At 38.6% G+C, this 18,983-nt stretch overlaps 1 protein-coding gene across 3 annotated transcripts in view; it reads right to left on the bottom strand.

The window, feature by feature from the left end:
• The window catches only part of LOC126273197 (protein mono-ADP-ribosyltransferase PARP16), a 48,084-nt gene that overhangs the window by 25,310 nt on the left and 3,791 nt on the right, over positions 1 to 18,983 (bottom strand). For all 3 annotated transcript variants that reach the window (XM_049976729.1, XM_049976732.1, XM_049976730.1), the window contains exon 2: positions 3,777 to 3,926. In XM_049976729.1, coding sequence (XP_049832686.1) covers positions 3,777 to 3,926 — 150 coding nt within the window. The remainder of the gene's footprint in view (positions 1 to 3,776; positions 3,927 to 18,983) is intronic.

Here is an 18,983-nt window from a genome sequence, read left to right as displayed (position 1 = left end):
TTCATCTTATATCTTCTTTTCAAGATCCTCTCCATTCCATTCAACTGCTCTTCCAGGTCCTTTGCCATCTCTGACAGAATTACAATATCAGCAGCAAATCTCAAGGTTTTTATTTCTTCTCCCTTGTTCCAAATTTTTCTTTAGTTTCTTTTACTGCTTGTTCAATGTACAGATTGAACATCAGGGATAGCATATAACTCTGTCTCACTGCCTTCTCCACCACTGCTTCCCATTCGTGTCCCTCGACTCTTATAACAGCCATCTGGTTTGTGTACAAATTGTAAATAGCCTTTCACTCCCTGTATTTTACCCCTGCCACCCCCAGAATTTCAAAGAGAGTATTCCAGTCTACATTGTCAAAACCTTCCTCTACATCTACAAATGCTAAAATGTAGGTTTGCTTTTCCTTAATCTATTTTCTAAGATGAGTCGTAGGGTCAGTATTGCCTCGTGTGTTCCAGCATTTCTATGGAATACAAACTGATCTTCCCCGAGGTTGGCTTTGACCAGTTGTTCCATTCGTCTGTAAAAAATTCATGTTAGTATTTTGCACCTGTGACTCACCCAACTGATAGTTTGGTAATTTTCAGACCTGTCAACACCTGCTTTCTTTGGGATTGGAATTATTGTATTCTTCTTGAAGTCTGAGGGTATTTCGACTGTCTCATACATCTTGTTCATCAGATGGTAGAGTTTTGTCATGGCTGGGCTGGCACTCCTGAAGCTGTCAGTAATTCCAATGGAATGTTGTCTACTCCCGGGCCCTTGTTTCGACTTCAGTCTTTCAGTGGTCTGCCAAATTCTTCGCGCAGTATCATATCTCTCCCATTTCATCTTCATCTACATCCTCTTCCACTTCCACGATATTGCCCTCAAGTACGTCGCCCTTTTATTGACCCTCTATATACTACTTATACCTTTCTGCTTTCCCTTCTTTGGTTAGGACTGATTTTCCAGCTGATTTGATATTCATAGATGTGGTTTTCTTTTCTCCAAAAGTCTCTCTAATTTTCAAATAGGCAGCACCCATCTTATCCCTAGTGTTATGTGTTTCTACATCCTTACATTTGCCCTCTAGCCATTCCTGCTTAGCCATTTTACACTTCCTGTTGATCTAATTTTTGAGACATTGGTTTTCCTTTTCACTTGCTTCAATTACTGGATTTTTATATTTTCTCCTTTCATCAATTACATTTAATATCTAGTGTGTTCTCCAAGGATTTCTATTAGGCCTCATCTTTCTGCCTATTTGAACCTCTGCTGCCTTACCTATTTCATCTCTTATAGCTACACATTCTTCTTCTACTGTATTCTTATCTCCAGTTCTTGTCAACTCTTCCCTAATGCTCCTTCTAAAACTCTCAACAACCTCTGGTTCTTTCAGTTTATCCAGGTCCCATCTTCTTAAATTTTTACCTTTTTGCAGTTTCTTCAGCTTTAATCTATAGTTGGTAAACAATAAATTGTAGTCGGAGTCAACATCTGCCCCAGGAAATGTCTTACATTTTAAAACCTGGTTCGTCTCTATCTTACCATTATATAATTTATCTGAAACCTTTCGTTGCCTCCAGGCCTCTTCCACATATACAACAACCATCCTTCATGATTCTTACAGCAAGTGTCAGTGATGATTAACTTATGCTTATGCTCCGTACAAAATTCTACCATGCAGCTTCCTGTTTCATTCCTTACACCCAATCCTATACCCTTAAAAACCCATATTAAAACTATAAGCAGAGTGTTAATCTTGTTTTATTTTGAACTGTCTAAGCTGTAGGCCTGTCAAGTATCCAGGGATGGTACTTACTCCACCCGTTTTAAGAGATGGTATGTCTGTGACACCAAGTCACTTAAGATATTCCTTCGTATAGAGAGAATGTCAGATCTCCATTGTATGAAGTTTTAGTCCCAATACCAACAACAAGATGTTTGGAAATTGACCTCACTTTGTATGTCACTCCATGTGGAATTCTTGCTAAATGGTAAGAGGTGGCTCACCAGCCTCTGCACAATGGCTACAAATAGGACTGGTTTGGTAGGCCCCAGTGGCAAGTCTAATGTCTTCATGGAGACAGCATCCAACTTCTTATTTAAAGAATAGCTATCTGATACATACACTATGCTGCCAAAGTCACATCACATGCAGAAAAAGGTGCTATAGAATGTGAGCAGACTGGACTGATCTGCCCTCCTTCCCACTCGATTCTTACCACAGCAACATTTTACGATGTTTGGTGCCTTCAGACATTTCAGATCATCGAAATGTGGCAGCCATGTTATTCTCTGACTAACGATAATGCTCAAGAATAACACTGCGGTCTTAAAATCCAAGGTGGTGCCCTCATCTGAATTTCTGATAACACAAAAGACTAATGTGAACAATTAAAATAAACACAAAGAAAAATCCAGGAGAAAATAATGAAAATATTATGAAAAGGGTAGTTGGTACTCACCATATAGCACAGAAGCTTCCTTGCTGACAGTTTCTTAGTTGTGCCTATATGTGACTCAGCCGCTATATGGTGAGTAGCAACTATCCATTTCATAATAATGTTAAACCACAAACAGTTTCTTTTTTCTCCGTAGAGAATTAAAACCAATAGTATTAGCCTAATCCTCCACCCTGCTACGGTTCAGCTATAGTTGCCATATAGTATTTATGAGACGGGAGAAAGAACAGAATGCCACAAAATCATCCACAAATAAGGAATTTTTGACTGGGTTCCTTGTGGAAAAGGTACTACTGACTGCTACAACAAAAAGGATGACGCTCAGAAGAATGCACTGAGGAACATCATTCTGCAGAGGGAATTAGTTGGAGTGCACAGCACCAACTCGATACCAAAGTATCATTCAGCAATGAAGGATCACAGCAGTGTGGAGAGACACCCACAGAAGTCCCACTTATGAAGCTGATGGGCAACATTACGCTTTCTCCAGATTGAAGACGATACCAATAAACTGCCGTTTGCCTAGGAATGACTGTTGCTTCACTTCTTCCATGTGGAATAGGTCATCTAGCGTGGACTGGTATTTCCGAAACTAAGATTGGCTGCTTAACCTCCTGGTTTCAAGAATCCTCACTAGCTGTTGGTTTAACATTTGCTCAAAGGTCTTTCCTATACAGGTAGCAAGCACAGCACCCCTACAGCTAATTAGAGAAACTGTACTTCCCTGGATTCAGAATTGCCTCCTGCCATGGATCTGGACAGTAGCCTTCACCCCATATCTTTTTGAAGTGGCATAGGAGAAAAACCTGTGCCTCCACATTTAGGTGTTGTAGCACGACATATGAATCCCAATGGATCCTGGAGCAGTGAAATGTGCAGTAGCTAGTCCAGTCTGCCATACTAACACTATGTTTTCTTACAAGTCACTGGCACTTGGCTCCATTAACATGTGTAGACATGAGGATGTGGAATGAATGATATTTTCTTTCAATGACAGCAGTACACTGATTTTGACTTCATTTGCCACAGTGCCTAGAGCACTTTGAATATCTCTTAATTGCTATATTGTATGGTTACAGGAAAGTGGCTGACAGATTGTGGACAACAAATACAAGCCAGAAGAAAGAAATTAGAATAATGTCTTGAGAGGAATAGTTTTACTTTGCTCTCTTTCATCGCTAACAGATAAACAAATATTCCTCAATGAAATAAATGAAAACAAATCAGTCGCATAAATATTCAATTCAAGGATAAACATGCAAGCAATATGACACTTTGTTAGTGATACAATTACAAACCACTATGGTAAAAGTAAACTAAACAAACCTGTTTTTTTGGTATACGTTTAAGTTGTTGTGTCCCTTTGAGAACCCAGTGGAGAAGATCAACAATATTTGGATCTAACTGGTGAACGTCAGGATCTTTTAGGATTTGAGACAGCAATTTCAGTGATGGCGTACGATCAACAACATCTCTCTGAAAAAAGGTTTCTTGTTAGTTACTTTATGATTTGAAGAAAAGTAATGTTTCATAACAGAATTTATGATATGACAGCATCAGCACATTTTTTAAAATAAACTATATGAGTAAACGTTTCAGATGATACTATACACCTACACTAATGCCTGAAGAACAGTCAGTATCTGGTCACACTGGTGATGTTTTCATATAATTTCACTTTGAAGCACAAAGCAAATAAAAACCAGTTGAAATTTATACTTTATATAAATTCACTTGTTTCCCTAGTGCTTGAGTTCACAGCCTTAAACAGACTAGAACCACATGAGTGCAAGATCACATATTTGTGTTACATATTTCAGTTGGTTCAATGTGTGAGCATAGTTACTGGGTACTTGTTTTGTAGTGTAATTTGTATTCAATTTTTGGATGATGTGTTTCAAACATACCTTGGTATATTCTCTTTATTTTCGATTTCATACACAATTTAGTAGAACACGTACAATCATACGCACAAGTACACTTTTAAAATTTAAAATGACAGTTTGGTTCAAACTGAGCAATAGGGGTGAATAAAGTACCTTACACAAGTAACACAGAACCTCAACACGACCACAACTTCTTATAACTGCATCACCCACCCCACATGACACAACCCCTCACCTCAGTACACCTGTTGAACTGCAGTCCTGGCATTATGTATTCAGCTGTGTGTCTTTGTTGTGGTGGCAGTGGCTGTCACCGCTATTTTGTCTGAGGCTGCAACACAGCCAAGCTCATTAGCAGCCATAAAATTATCAATCAGTTTTGTGTATATTTATTAAGACAGTCTCATGTATAAAAGTGATTGATGTTTTATAAGTGGGGGACGTTGATGAAATCGCACACTATTTCAAAAATGCACCAAATCCACAGTTTTGGAGATGTGGCAACAAAATTTTGTACCACACTTTACAGGAAAGTAACATATTTACCGTATAAAACCCTTTGATAATATATATATTCATCTATTTTTTAAATGAAGTTTTAAGTTTTGTTTTCAAAAAATAATTTATGTTCCTTTTTCTCAGAAAGTATTCAAGAGATTTCTACAAAAATTTCTCTGTTTCATCTCTTTATACGTTGTAAGCTTCTCTCATGAGGCTTTTGGAATAGGTCAACTTGGAGAATTTTCATATTTTTAAATTATAATTCCACAAGTACAATTTTAAATTCATGCAAAATTTCAAGCACTTTGCCCCATCTCAGATTGCAATCAGAATTAGGTTTACAGAAATGTGTGTACAAAATTTCATAATTCTAGCATAAATAGAAGCTGAGGAAAAGGTACATAAACTTTTAAAAAATAAACTTTTCAGGAAAAGCAATTTAAAGTCCAACCAAACTTTTTTCCTTATGTCACTTCTTCAGAAGTACTCTGGGTCATCTTTCCCTTCAAGGCTTCTCTTCTGGATTCTTGTTGTCTGTCTTCTTTCCTTTCCCAGGTTTTCAACTGACTTTTCAGCTGCAGAGACATGCTGTAAATCTATTTTTCTCAGGATGTCTTGAGTAAAATTTCCTATCTTGAAACCCATTCTTTCTAATACCTTCATCCTTCTGACATTCCCATCATTAAATACAATAAATGCATCATAAGTTGCAATTCTGACAACTATAGCAAATGCAAATGTGTTTTTAGGGCATCGTTTCCATATGAGTGAACTTATTGGATTTTGGGTTTTGCCATGAACACACTTTTTGAAAAGTGCAGGATTGGCCAAAGATGATCTATAAAACCAAAGAGTACGTTTATCACAGTCTTCTATATGTATGCCGTACATATTTGGTTGAAAGTAATACACAGGTCACTGAGCTGGTATGGAAGTGCTGCTTCAAAATATGGGCGTGGCAGGGAGGCCGCATCACACTTTTAATTAATTTTCAGGCACTTCAGATGCGCTTTCAACACTGAAACTTTGGGAACTTATTGTTCACGAGTTGTATTAACAAATAAAAAAAATAAAAAATCGAAAATTGACATATTTGGTCAATTTCATCAACGTCCCCCCTTAAGGCTTTACTGGCCTATTATTTGATAAGCCAGTAACTATATGCAAAAAAAAAGAGCCTGAGTATGAAAAAAATAGGGGAGAGATGAAACCTTTTGAAATAGCTTCAGTTTGATGTTTTAGCTAACATATTAAAAGTGCCCGAAGCTTCAGGCTGTGGAATTGGGGTTAAAACGTCAGCAGTATGGTTGCCAAAAGAATTTCTATTGTAACTTTTAAACAGCTATAAACTCCCATACAATAAACACAAAAAGGTAGTTTTTGCACCAAATTATAGAGAAATAGTTGAAAAATGTCTATGTAGCAATATCTAACATATATCTAAAATTTCTTCTGAGTTATATTAACAAAATAATTAAAATAAAAAATAAAAGAAATTAAAAAAAAAGTTTTTCAACCGTTTTCGAAGTTTGTCTATCAATAACTAGGTAGTTATGCAACATAATGACAGTGTTATTTCATTAACTATGTAACACATTCTTAGAGCTGTAAACCAATACCAACACATTTTCGCTATCACTAATAATAACAGAGTTATCTGAATTTATTTACTGTAAGGTGTGGTTATTCACTAGCCAGACTGATTTTGTCTTAGAATTTTCCTTCAGTTTCTCAAGCAGATATTTTTAGATCTTATGTTAAGAGTTTCTATTATATATGAGTAGTCTCCGGTGATAGGGAAACATGTTTAGTTCATCACAGGAGTATTCCTCAAGAAGGCATATGAATATCTTAAACAACAGGCAAAAGGGTGTTAATGAAATTTATGTTGAAAGGGTGCTTTCACAGCAATGAGTTTGGGGACTTCGTTGTTTAACTGGAACCTGATACTGAGACTACCACTTGGGATTTTCCTATTTGTTGCATTTATTATTGAAATAACAAATCTGTGCCTACAAGGACCTTTAAAATGTCCACAATATTTTATCACTTTTGATATTATTTTAACATTTCTAAGTTGAAAAACTATGAATAAACTAAAAATTTATTTGTGTTGGTGTGTTGCTAGGTATACTTTAAATGCAGGTTGATACAGTATCTAAAATAAATAAATGATGCTCCTTTTGCATCTTTCATGTTCCTGAGTAACTGGTCAATTATTTTGCATTGTGGAGATGGAAGAGATGTGCCTTATTTGCAATGACACCTTGCTGTCACAAGAGGAAACAATAACTGCTGCTCATGATATCAAAACTCTAGTGGAAAGCGGTCTACAGTGTATAGCTGGATTACTAAAAAAACTGGAGAGTGTTGCAGCTGTCCGGGTACATGTGAACTAGCATAGAAACTACATGCGTCTGAGGAATATTGTGACTTTCGTTCAACACTCTCCTTCAAAAATTCCAAAACTGAGATCCATTGTCTCTACCTTTGACTTCAAACAGCACTGCCTCTTCTGTGGAGAGGAATAATGATATAAATTTGCCTCTCGACTACCGAAATGATTACAAAGTGTAAGCTATAAAGAGCAAATAGTCTACTTTGGGTGCCACTAAATCTTATGATGATGCTAGGGGTCAAAATGTGACAATTCAAGTGGAAAGTGTTACTGATTTAGTTGCTGCTGAAGCCAGATACCACAACAGCTGCTACAAGAAGTTATTCTTCAGAGTAAGTTGTGATGATTGCGTAAACCAATGAAGACTTCCATATATGTTTAAACCATTAACTAACAACTCAACCCTTATTTTTGTTTGATGATTATTACATGAGAAAAAACACCAAAATCCGTACTGTATGATATATTAGATAATTGTAACCAAAGCGACAAGTAATCCTCTCCTCCTCAAGATTGTGCCTGTGTTGTAGATAGTTGATGGTTACAGAGTTGTTTGGCCACTGTGTCTGACTTACAAAGAATTATACGCACTGTACTGTCATTTTGTGAAAATACTTTTGAAATAACTGCGTTTCCATCTTCAATGGTTATTCCATGCCCACTACAAAAAGTGAAGAGCACAGACATCACACAAAAAGTCAATGCTTTGCCATACTATTACACTTATGTGCATGGTGGGCCAAGAAAAACTTTATTTACTGTTGGTTTACCAAATCACCGGGAGTTTGGTGCTATTTTGACACAGCAAGAGCAGGCTGATGCTAATAAACTGATTGTTCCAACAGCACTGGAGATGGCAGGAGAGAAGGCAACTGTGCTGGTTGGCACAGATGTCGATTCACTCATCCTAATTAGACTTGCTGCTGGTAATGTGCCCATTTATTTTCAAAATTCATCCATCGGAAAATGCCCTTAATGGACTTAACATATTACCTCTCTTTCAAACACATCTGGAGACTTATATCGAGTATTGCTATTTCTACATTCTATATCGGGGTGTGACATGACATCATCTTTGTTTGGCCAAGGGAAGAAAAATATCATTCTGACTTCTCTACACACAGCCTAATCTATGAGAAATTACTTCAGTATTCAATAATCCCAATGCAAATGCTCAAGAAGTAACAGAAGCAGACAAGCATTTTCTACTGGCATTGTACGGTGCTTCGATATCAAAATTTCCTAAAAGCAGTGAAAACAAGTCCTATCACCTCTCACATGAATCTTGCTCAATTTCCCCAAATATCTGCAGCAGCAAGCAAGCATTCAAAATGGTTTTACTTCAGGTACACAGCAATGAAGATTTGCTACCCACTACGTGAGGATGTGTCTCCAAAAATGGTTTTCTGCAGCCAGTTTTAACTGAAGAAAGACTGCCAAATTCATCTTAAAGTTAATATCTTTCCAGTGAGAAACTGTACGTGAACAAAATTGTCATTGTTGTAGTGTTAATTTACAGTATTCTGTTTTGTGTGGATACTGCGATTGTAGTGGGTGTAGCAACTCCAATATTCCAGATTTCGATGATGAATCTTCTGTGCAGAAGTCTCCATTATCTATTAATGAGAAAGAGATTCAGATGTTTAAGATGGGACTCATATTTTTAATAGCAAATTTGTGAAGATATTCAGCTATTCACAGTGTAACATGCATAATCATTTGTACAGGTTGGGGAAAAAAAAAAAAAAATAGCCAACCACTTGCAACTGGTTGGCTAATTTTTTCAACTCTTCAAATTTATACAGTTGTTCAATCGCAGCCATCTTTACAATTCTGATATTCATTTGTGGCACTCCATACCGACGTTCAGTGTGCTCTTTGTTCATTTTTTTCCATGATGCATTAATTATTGCTGGTTACAGTGTACCTTTATTGGGTGATTCAGTGACAAATGGTTACTTTTTGTCAAAATGATTTATATCCCATCTTTATCCAGGCAGAAAAGCTGACAAGACAAAAATATAAATTTAATATACAAGAATGCATCACTATCATTCATACAATTTTTTAATACAAATCAAACAATGGAAATCCAGGCTGGAATTTAACAATATTATGTAAAGGCAAGTTGCTACTCACCACATAGAGGAAGTGCTGAGTCGCAGATAGGCACAACGAAAAGACTGTCACAAATAAAGCTTTCGGCCATAAAGGTCTTCATCAGCAATAGACCACACACACACACACACACACACACACACACACACACGTCTGCAGTCCCAGGCAACCGAAATCACACTGTGAGCAGCAGCACTAGTGCATGATAGGAGTGGCGACCGGGTGGGGGTAACGACAAGGCTGGGGTGGGGTGGGCAGGGGGAGGGATGGCATGGTGGGGGTGGCGGACAGCGAAGTACTAGGGTTAGATGGATGGCAGGGGAGAGGTGGGGAGTAGTGAAAAAGGAGGGAAGTGTAAAAACTGAGTGTAATGGTGGAATGATAGATGTGTAGTGGTGGAATGAGAACAGGGAAGGGGCTGGATGAGTGAGGACAGTGACTCACAAAGGTTGAGGCCAGAAGGGTTATGGAAATGTACGATGCATTGCAGTGAAAGTTACCAGCTGCGCAATTCAGAAAAGCTGGTTTTGGCGGGAAGGATCCATATGCCACAGGGTGTGAATCAGTCATTGAAATGAAGGATGTCATGTTTGGCAGTGTGTTCAGCAACAAGGTAGTCCACACTTATTCCTTGGTCACAGTTTGTCGGTGGCTATTCATGCAGACAGACAGCTTGTTAGTAGTCATGCCCACACAGAAGGCAGCATAGTGGCTGCAGCTTAGCTTATAGATCATATGACTGGTTTCACAGGTAGCTCTGCCTTTGATGGGATAGGGGCGATTTTCATGACTGGACTGGAGTAGGTAGTGGTGGTGGGGGGGGGGGGGGGGGATGTATCGGAGAGGTCTTGCATCTAGGTCTATTACAGGAGTATGAGCCAAGAGGTAAGGAATTGCAAGCGAAGGTTGTGTAAAGATGGACAAGTATTTTGTTTAGGTTTGGTGGATGGTGGAATACCACTGCAGGTGGAGTGGTAACGATAGTGGACAGGACATTTCTCATTTCAGAGAACAACGAGGGGAAATCAAAACCCTGGCGGAGACTGTAATTCAGTTGCTTCAGTCCTGGGTTGTACTGAGCAACGAGGGGAATGCTCCTCTGTGGCCGGAGGGTGGGACTTTGCAAGGCAGTGGGAGACTGGAAAGATAAGGCATGGGAGATTTGTTTCTGTACAAGGTTGGAAGGATAATTACGGTCTGTGATGGCTTCAGTGAGACCCTAGGTATATTTTGAGAGGGACCGCTCGTCACTGGGGATGTAACGACCACTGGTGGCTTGGCTGTATGGAAGGCACTTCTTGGTATGTAACGGCTGGCAGCTGTCAAAATAGAGGTATTGCTGGTGGTTAGTAGGTTTGATATGGACAGAGGTACTGATGTAGCAATTTCTGAGGTGAAAGTCAACATGTATCTGGGGGAATGTGGATACGGTGTCCTCACCCTCAATTCAGATCGCAAAAATGTCATCAACCAATCTGAATCAAGTGAGGTGTTTAGGAACCGTGTTTTTAGGAACAGTGCCCCCACTGAGAGAATCTCTGCTCTTGTAGACCAACACCAACCTATTACTCGGAACCTACCCTCTCATATAAAAGATACCAACCATTTCTTCCACCAATCTCCACATTCCTGTCCCTTTACCACATGGTGTACTACTTGTCAATATTGATCATACCTTCCTTCCTAATGCCCGTGGCCTTACCGCTGTTGAGCACTAACTTTCCCAATGCCCAACAGACTCCAAACCAATAACCTCCTTCCTAGTGGCCCATGACCAACTATATCCTCACCCACAATTACTAATACTATGAAGGCATTACCTACAAACAAATCTGGGGTATGGCAATGGGCACCCGCATGCCACCATCCTATGATAATATATTCATGGGCCATCTAGAGGAATTCTTCCTGAAAACCCAGAATCCTAAACCTGTCAACTGGTTAAGATTCACAGATGACATCTTTGTGATTTGGATTGAGGGTGAGGATACCCTATCCACATTTCTCCAGATCCTCAACAACTTCTCCCCCATTTGCTTCCTCTGGTCCTACTCAACCCAACAAACAACCTTCCTAGATGTTGGCTTCCACCTCAAAGATGGCTACAACAGTACCTCTGTCCATATCAAACCTACTAACCACCAACAATACCTCTATTTTGGCAGATGCCACCCACTCCATACCAAGAAGTCCCTTACATACAGCCTAGCCACCTGAGTGATGAGCAGTCCCTCTTGAAATATACCAAAGGTCTCAATGAAGACTTCACAGACTGCAATTATCATCCCAACCTTGTACAAAAACAAATCTCCCATGCCTTATCTATCCAGTCACCCACCACCTCCGTATGTCCCACTGTCCAGCCACAGACGAGGATTCCCCCAGTAGCTCAGTACCACCCAGGACTGGAGCAACTGAATTACATTCTTCACCAGGGTTTCCACCACCTCTCATCATGCCCTGAAATGAGAAATGTCCCGCCCACTATTCTTCCCACCCCTCCCACAGAGGTATTCCGCCGTCTGCCGAACCTACACAATATACTCGTCCATTCTTATACAACCCCCGTCCCCAACCCTTTATCTCATGTCTCATACCCCTGTAATAGACCTATCCCATACATCCTCCCACCACCACCACCACCACCTACTTCAATCCTGTCACAAACATCACCTGTCCCATCAAAGGCAGGGCTACCTGTGAAACCAGTCATGTGATCTACAAGCTAAGCTGCAAGCACTGTGCTGCATTCTATGTGGGAATGACAGCCAATAAGCTTCTGTCCACATCAATGGCCACTGACAAACTGTGGCCAAGAAACAAGTGGATCACTCTGTTGCTGAACACTCTGCAAAACATGATATCCTTTACTTCAATTACTGCTTCAGAGCCCGCACCATATGGATCCCTCCCACCAGCACCAGCTTTTCTGAGTTACGCAGATGGTAACTTCACTGTAATACATCCTACATTCCCGTAACCCTCCTGGCCTCAACCTTCATTAGTCACTGTCCTCACCCATCCACAACCTTCCCTACTCTCATTCCAGCACTACACAGCCATCATTCCACCAACACACCCGATCTTTTTACTTCTCTCTTTTGCCCCTCCTCCCCCCCTCTCCCCTGTCCACCATCTAAGCTCAGTACTTCGCTGTCAGCCACCCTCACTATACTATCCATGGCCCTCCCTGCACCAGCCTTCTCTTTACCCCCACCAGGTCGCCACCTGCATCATGCACAGGTGCTGCTACTCACAGTGTGGTTTCAGTTTTAGTCATGTGTGTGTGTGTGTGTGTGTGTGTGTGTGTGTGTGTGTGTGTGTGTGTGAGGGAGGTGGGGATTGAAAAAGGCCTTACTGGCCGATAGCTGTATTTGTGACAGTCCTATTTTTGCGCCTATCTGTGAATCAGCATCTCCACTACATGGTGAGTAGCAAACTTTCCTTTTCATTAGCTCTAATTGGAATGTCAGATCCCTTAATCGGGCAGGGATCCCTTAATCGGGCAGGTACGTTAGAAAATTTAAAAATGGAAATGGATAGGTTAAAGTTAGATATAGTGGGAATTAGTGAAGTTAGGTGGCAGGAGGAACAAGACTTCTGGTCAGGTGACTACAGGGTTATAAACACAAAATCAAATAGGGGTAATGCAGGAGCAGGTTTAATAATGAATAGGAAAATAGGAATGCGGGTAAGCTACTACAAACAGCATAGTGAACACATTATTGTGCCCTAGATAGATACGAAGCCCACACCTACTACAGTAGTACAAGTTTATATGCCGACTAGCTCTGCAGATGACGAAGAAATTGAAGAAATGTATGATGAAATAAAAGAAATTATTCAGATAGTGAAGGGAGACGAAAATTTAATAGTCATGGGTGACTGGAATTCGAGTGTAGGAAAAGAGAGAGAAGGAAACATAGTAGGTGAATATGGATTGGGGCTAAGAAATGAAAGAGGAAGCCGCCTGGTAAAATTTTGCACAGAGCACAACTTAATCATAGCTAACACTTGGTTTAAGAATCATGAAAGAAGGTTGTATACGTGGAAGAACCCTGGAGATACTAAAAGGTATCAGATAGATTATATAATGGTAAGACAGAGATTTAGGAACCAGGTTTTAAATTGTAAGACATTTCCAGGGGCAGATGTGGACTCTGACCACAATCTATTGGTTATGACCTGTAGGTTAAAACTGAAGAAACTGCAAAAAGGTGGCAATTTAAGGAGATGGGACCTGGATAAACCGACCAAACCAGAGGTTGTACAGAGTTTCAGGGAGAGCATAAGGGAACAATTGACAGGAATGGGGGAAAGAAATACAGTAGAAGAAGAATGGGTAGCTTTGAGGGATGAAGTAGTGAAGGCAGCAGAGGATCAAGTAGGTAAAAAGACGAGGGCTGTTAGAAATCCTTGGGTAACAGAAGAAATATTGAATTTAATTGATGAAAGGAGAAAATATAAAAATGCAGTAAATGAAGCAGGCAAAAAGGAATACAGACGTCTCAAAAATGAGATTGACAGGAAGGGCAAAATGGCTAAGCAAGGATGGCTAGAGGACAAATGTAAGGATGTAGAGGCTTATCTCACTAGGGGTAAGGTAGATACTGCCTATAGGAAAAATAGAGAGACCTTTGGAGATAAGAGAACCACTTGTATGAACATCAAGAGCTCAGATGGAAACCCAGTTCTAAGCAAAGAAGGGAAAGCAGAAAGGTGGAAGGAGTATATAGAGGGTCTGTACAAGGGCAATATTATGGAAATGGAAGAGGATGTAGATGAAGATGAACTGGGAGATATATGATATTGCATGAAGAGTTTGACAGAGCAATGAAAGACCTGGGTCGAAACAAGGCCCACGGAGTAGACAACATTCCATTTGAACTACTGACGGCCTTGGGAGAGCCAGTCCTGACAAAACTCTACCATCTGGTGAGCAAGATGTATGAAACAGGCGAAATACCTTCAGACTTCAAGAAGAATATAATAATTCCAATCCCAAACAAAGCAGGTGTTGACAGATGTGAAAATTACCGAACTATCAGTTTAATATGTCACAGCTGCAAAATACTTACGCGACTTCTTTACAGACGAATGGAAAAACTAGTACAAGCCGACCTCGGGGAAGAGTTTGGATTCCGTAGAAACACTGGAACACGTGAGGCAATACTGACCTTACGACTTATCTTAGAAGAAAGATTAAGGAAAGGCAAACCTACGTTTCTAGCATTTGTAGACTTAGAGAAAGCTTTTAACAATGTTGACTGGAATACTCTCTTTCAAATTCTAAAGGACACAGGAGTAAAATACAGGGAGCAAAAGGCTATTTACAATTTGTACAGAAAGCAGATGACAGTTGTAAGAGTCGAGGGGTATGAAAGGGAAGCAGTGGTTGGGGAGTAAGACAGGGTTGTAGCCTCTCCCCGATGTTATTCAATGTGTTTATTGAGCAAGCAGTAAAGGAAACAAAAGAAAAATTCGGAGGAGGTATTAAAATCCATGGAGAAGAAATAAAAACTTTGAGGTTCGCCGATGACATTGTCATTCTGTCAGAGACAGCAAGGGACTTGGAAGAGCAGTTGAATGGAATGGACAGTGTCTTGAAAGGAGTATATAAGATGAACATTAACAAAAGCAAAATGAGGATAATGGAATGTAGTCGAATTAAGTCTGATGATGCTGAGGGCATTAGATTAGGAAATGAGACACCTAAGAGTTTTGCTATTTGGGGAGCAAAATAACTGATGATGGTCGAAGTAGAGAGGATATAAAATGTAGACGGAGAGTGGCAAGGAAAGCGTTTCTGAAGAAGAGAAATTTGTTAACATCGAGTATAGATTTAAGTGTCAGGAAGTCATTTCTGAAAGTATTTGCATGGAGTGTAGCCATGTATGGAAGTGAAACATGGACGATAAATAGTGTGGACAAGAAGAGAATAGGAGCTTTTGAAATGTGGTGCTACAGAAGAATGCTGAAGATTAGATGGGTAGATCACATAACTAATGAGGAAGTATTGAATAGGATTGGGGGAGAAGAGATGTTTGTGGCACAACTTGACCAGAAGAAGGGATCGGTTGGTAGGACATGTTCTGAGGCATCAAGGGATCACCAATTTAACATTAGAGGGCAGCGTGGAGGGTAAAAATCATAGAGGGATACCAAGAGATGAATATACTAAGCAGATTCAGAAGGATGTAGGTTGCAGTAGGTACTGGGAGATGAAGAAGCTTGCACAGGATAGAGTAGCAGGGAGAGGTGCATCAAACCAGTCTCAGGACTGAAGACCCACAACAACAATTTTAACCACCAGGTGCAAGGCTGGCACTGATACTGAAAGGTAGACGTATAGAAATATTTCCACGTGGAATCGGTTAGGTACAGAATATGGGCAGAAAAGGTCAAAAAGGTTGGAAATACATAATGTTCATTTTATTTTCAATCGCCACTAACATAATTTTGTTCAATATGAGCATCAGAGACATCAACGAGATGCTATACAGATCCGTATTTGCACCTTGTGGCCAGTATAAATCGGCTCTGCATTAATGCATTAGCACATCTACCAAGTTTCACTGTCATACAACAATTACAGCGCATTCTGGATCTCAGTGAGTAGCTGCACTTTAATTACAACCACCTGGTATATGCCTGAAATAGGGGCATTCACCATCTTGAGATTATGGGTCAAAGCTGACAGGTGGTACCGCAATCTTATGTTGCCCGTAACTAACTAATAATCCTAAAAATGTGAGTATCACTAAGAAAGAGATTTATTGGAGATGTTAAGGTGCTGAAGTCAAGTACAGGAGAAGTGTGGTCAAATCGCTGTCTGACCATATAAGACACAATTTCCTAAATTACTTAACATTCCTCAAATATGACCAAGAGCAAAAATAAAAATCTCAAACAATTCCAATTATTATGATGTTAATGCTGCCATACATGAGAAAAAATGCTGCATACTTTGCCTGCAGCACTTATAAAATCTGTTGATTGAACACAAATGCATATGCATTATATTATTTAGGCTGGGAGGCAACAATTTTCAAAGGTGCTGCGTGCTTTCTTGTTTTCTGGTTTATTTAGCACACATTCATTTTTCTATATCCTACAATATCACATTTTGGAGCAATTCTGCAGATTCATGATGAATTTTCTTATTCTAGAAAAGAACATTCCAAACAATTTGCAGAGTTACTTCACAATCTGTTTGCAAGCCATTGCACTTAAATAAAGGTGTATAGCACTTAGCAAGTTTCCTTAAGAGGCTTACAGCAGATATGAGTCCCCCAAGTTGAAAAGTTTCCTGGTGGCTCATTCCTTTTATTCTGTCCAATGTTCTCTGCAGCAGTTTAGAGACTCATTTTTGTTTTTATATTTTCTCACCAGCTTTGCCTGAATTACATACAGAATCATTTTATGGACAAGTAAGCTTTGGCTCACTTTGTGTCACAGACCCCAATAAATCATATAAAATCAATCAAAAAACACACAAGAGGAAGATCACAAGGCCGATCACAGCAAAACTAATAATCTTTCTAGATGCAAGGAAGTATCGAGAATGGCATTTAAATCTCGAGCAGATCAGAACCTAGTTTCCTTGACCTGTTATGCCAATGTGTCAAATAACAGAAGGTGATTTCCCAAAATAATGACACAAGTTACACTGGTCAATACATGTGAAATCTGCCAATAAAAAAATAAAATTGGAACCTTTATGACTCAGAATTTTACAGTTATTTCATTTTATTCTACCTATTAGAATAAGATAAAATTCAGAATTAATGATTTTGTTGGGCAATTTCATTTTTGATGTACCATATTTATTTTTAAATTTTCTGAAACTGTCCGATTTTTAGCACATTTTTAAGCATAAAAATGGCTATATCTCAAGAACTATTTGACATACAGATTTGACATTTATATAATTTTGTTCACTTTATTATATGCTTTAAAAATATGTGCTACTTGGCCAATTCCATTTTAATGCTAAATTTTCCCAAACCAAAAGCTTTTTTGTAACTTTGAAAATTTCAAAATTGAATTTTTTTATTTAAAAAACAGTACATTAGTCATACACTATTTGTTAATATAGAATGAAATTTTCACTCTACAGCGGAGTGTGCGCTGATATGAAACTTCCTGGCCTATTAAAACTGTGTTTATTTGTTAATATGTATGACAAATTCCATGATAGTGTTCCAAAGGGAACAAACTGAAATTCTATTTCACTACAATTGCCAGCTGTACCTCAGCTGCACAAGGTTTACAGCTGGTTCATAAAACTACAATTACAAGGAAATTAGTGAGTATTAATTGACCACTCTTAGGTTCATCATTTTAAAATTTTACTAAACCATGCTTAATAACAATTAACACAAATAATCTAATGGATAGTAAACATTTTTCACTTCACATAAATTGATTTATGTAACTGTTCATATTTACAGAACAACAGAAAATATATGTATTACCAATATGTACAAAAACATTCATTTCCATTGACAGTAACTGTGCTTGTCATATTCTAACATGTAGATTCTACTTTTTATTAGACAATTAAGAACCTTAAATTGTGCCACTGCCACATTTTTGCCATTTTGTCGCATGAAGATGTTCATATACAGTTAAACAAGTGGCTTAATAAATGCACCTAATTAGGTGGTTTTCTTCACACATGTATTAATCAGATGTGAAAGCATAGCATGACTCAATATTACCTTTCGCTGAAATGTTTGAATGAGGTAAAGCATGTATGTTATCAGTCACTTTTTCTATGTGACAAATGATGTGCCTGCAATACAAAAAAGGAGACTGGCAAAAAGATTTTATAAAGCCACAGCAGTCACAGAGAGAAGGATTATGCATTTATTCCTATGATAAAAGCCAAAGGTTAAGCAAAAATTGTTTCTGATTTTAAGGATTTTGATGCTATAAAATTCAAATACATCCAGGTGCAGTGTCACGCTTTTGAACAGATTACAGGGCTTGTTGCTTGTGCCTATGACAACACACAGTAGATCACTTCATCATGAGATGAAAGAGGAGAAGTAAACCTTTTATTTACATATCCTTGCAGATCAGCACTGTCCTTTTCCTAACAAAGATGACCAGATAATTTGACTGTAAAAAACACACTTTGTAAATTAAATCCCACAACTGTCAATAGAAGAACAAACCTATTAAATAAAGAACTGCAAAAAGTCTCCCAGATTATATTGCAAAAAACAGGTTGTTACATCAGTAATTTATCATTACTGCTCAGGAGAACTAAGGTTGTCTTATTTGAAAGAAAACAGCGATACATAATTCAGCTTTAAAAATATTGTTCCTGGATGACCATCTCATGTTGCAGATGAGTGAAAAGTTTATCACTGGAAGGCATTCAAATAACACACTGTTACATATAACAGCTACCCCACTGTTTAATTAAAAATAATACTGATTAACAGAAATGTATTTTTAAAATTGAAGTATAATTAAGTGAATTATTCACAGTCTTTTTTGAGCATGTGTTGTAATAGTGAAAAAATATTTTCATTTTTAATGTGAAAAAGCCAAATCTGAATTTCAATATGAGTGTTTAATTATAATGATGTAAAAAAACCAATTATCACTATATAAAAA

This window comes from Schistocerca gregaria, chromosome 5 (assembly GCF_023897955.1).
Source record: "Schistocerca gregaria isolate iqSchGreg1 chromosome 5, iqSchGreg1.2, whole genome shotgun sequence".
In the NCBI taxonomy this organism is placed as follows: domain Eukaryota; kingdom Metazoa; phylum Arthropoda; class Insecta; order Orthoptera; family Acrididae; genus Schistocerca; species Schistocerca gregaria.
This window is presented reverse-complemented; position numbering and strand designations above follow the sequence as displayed.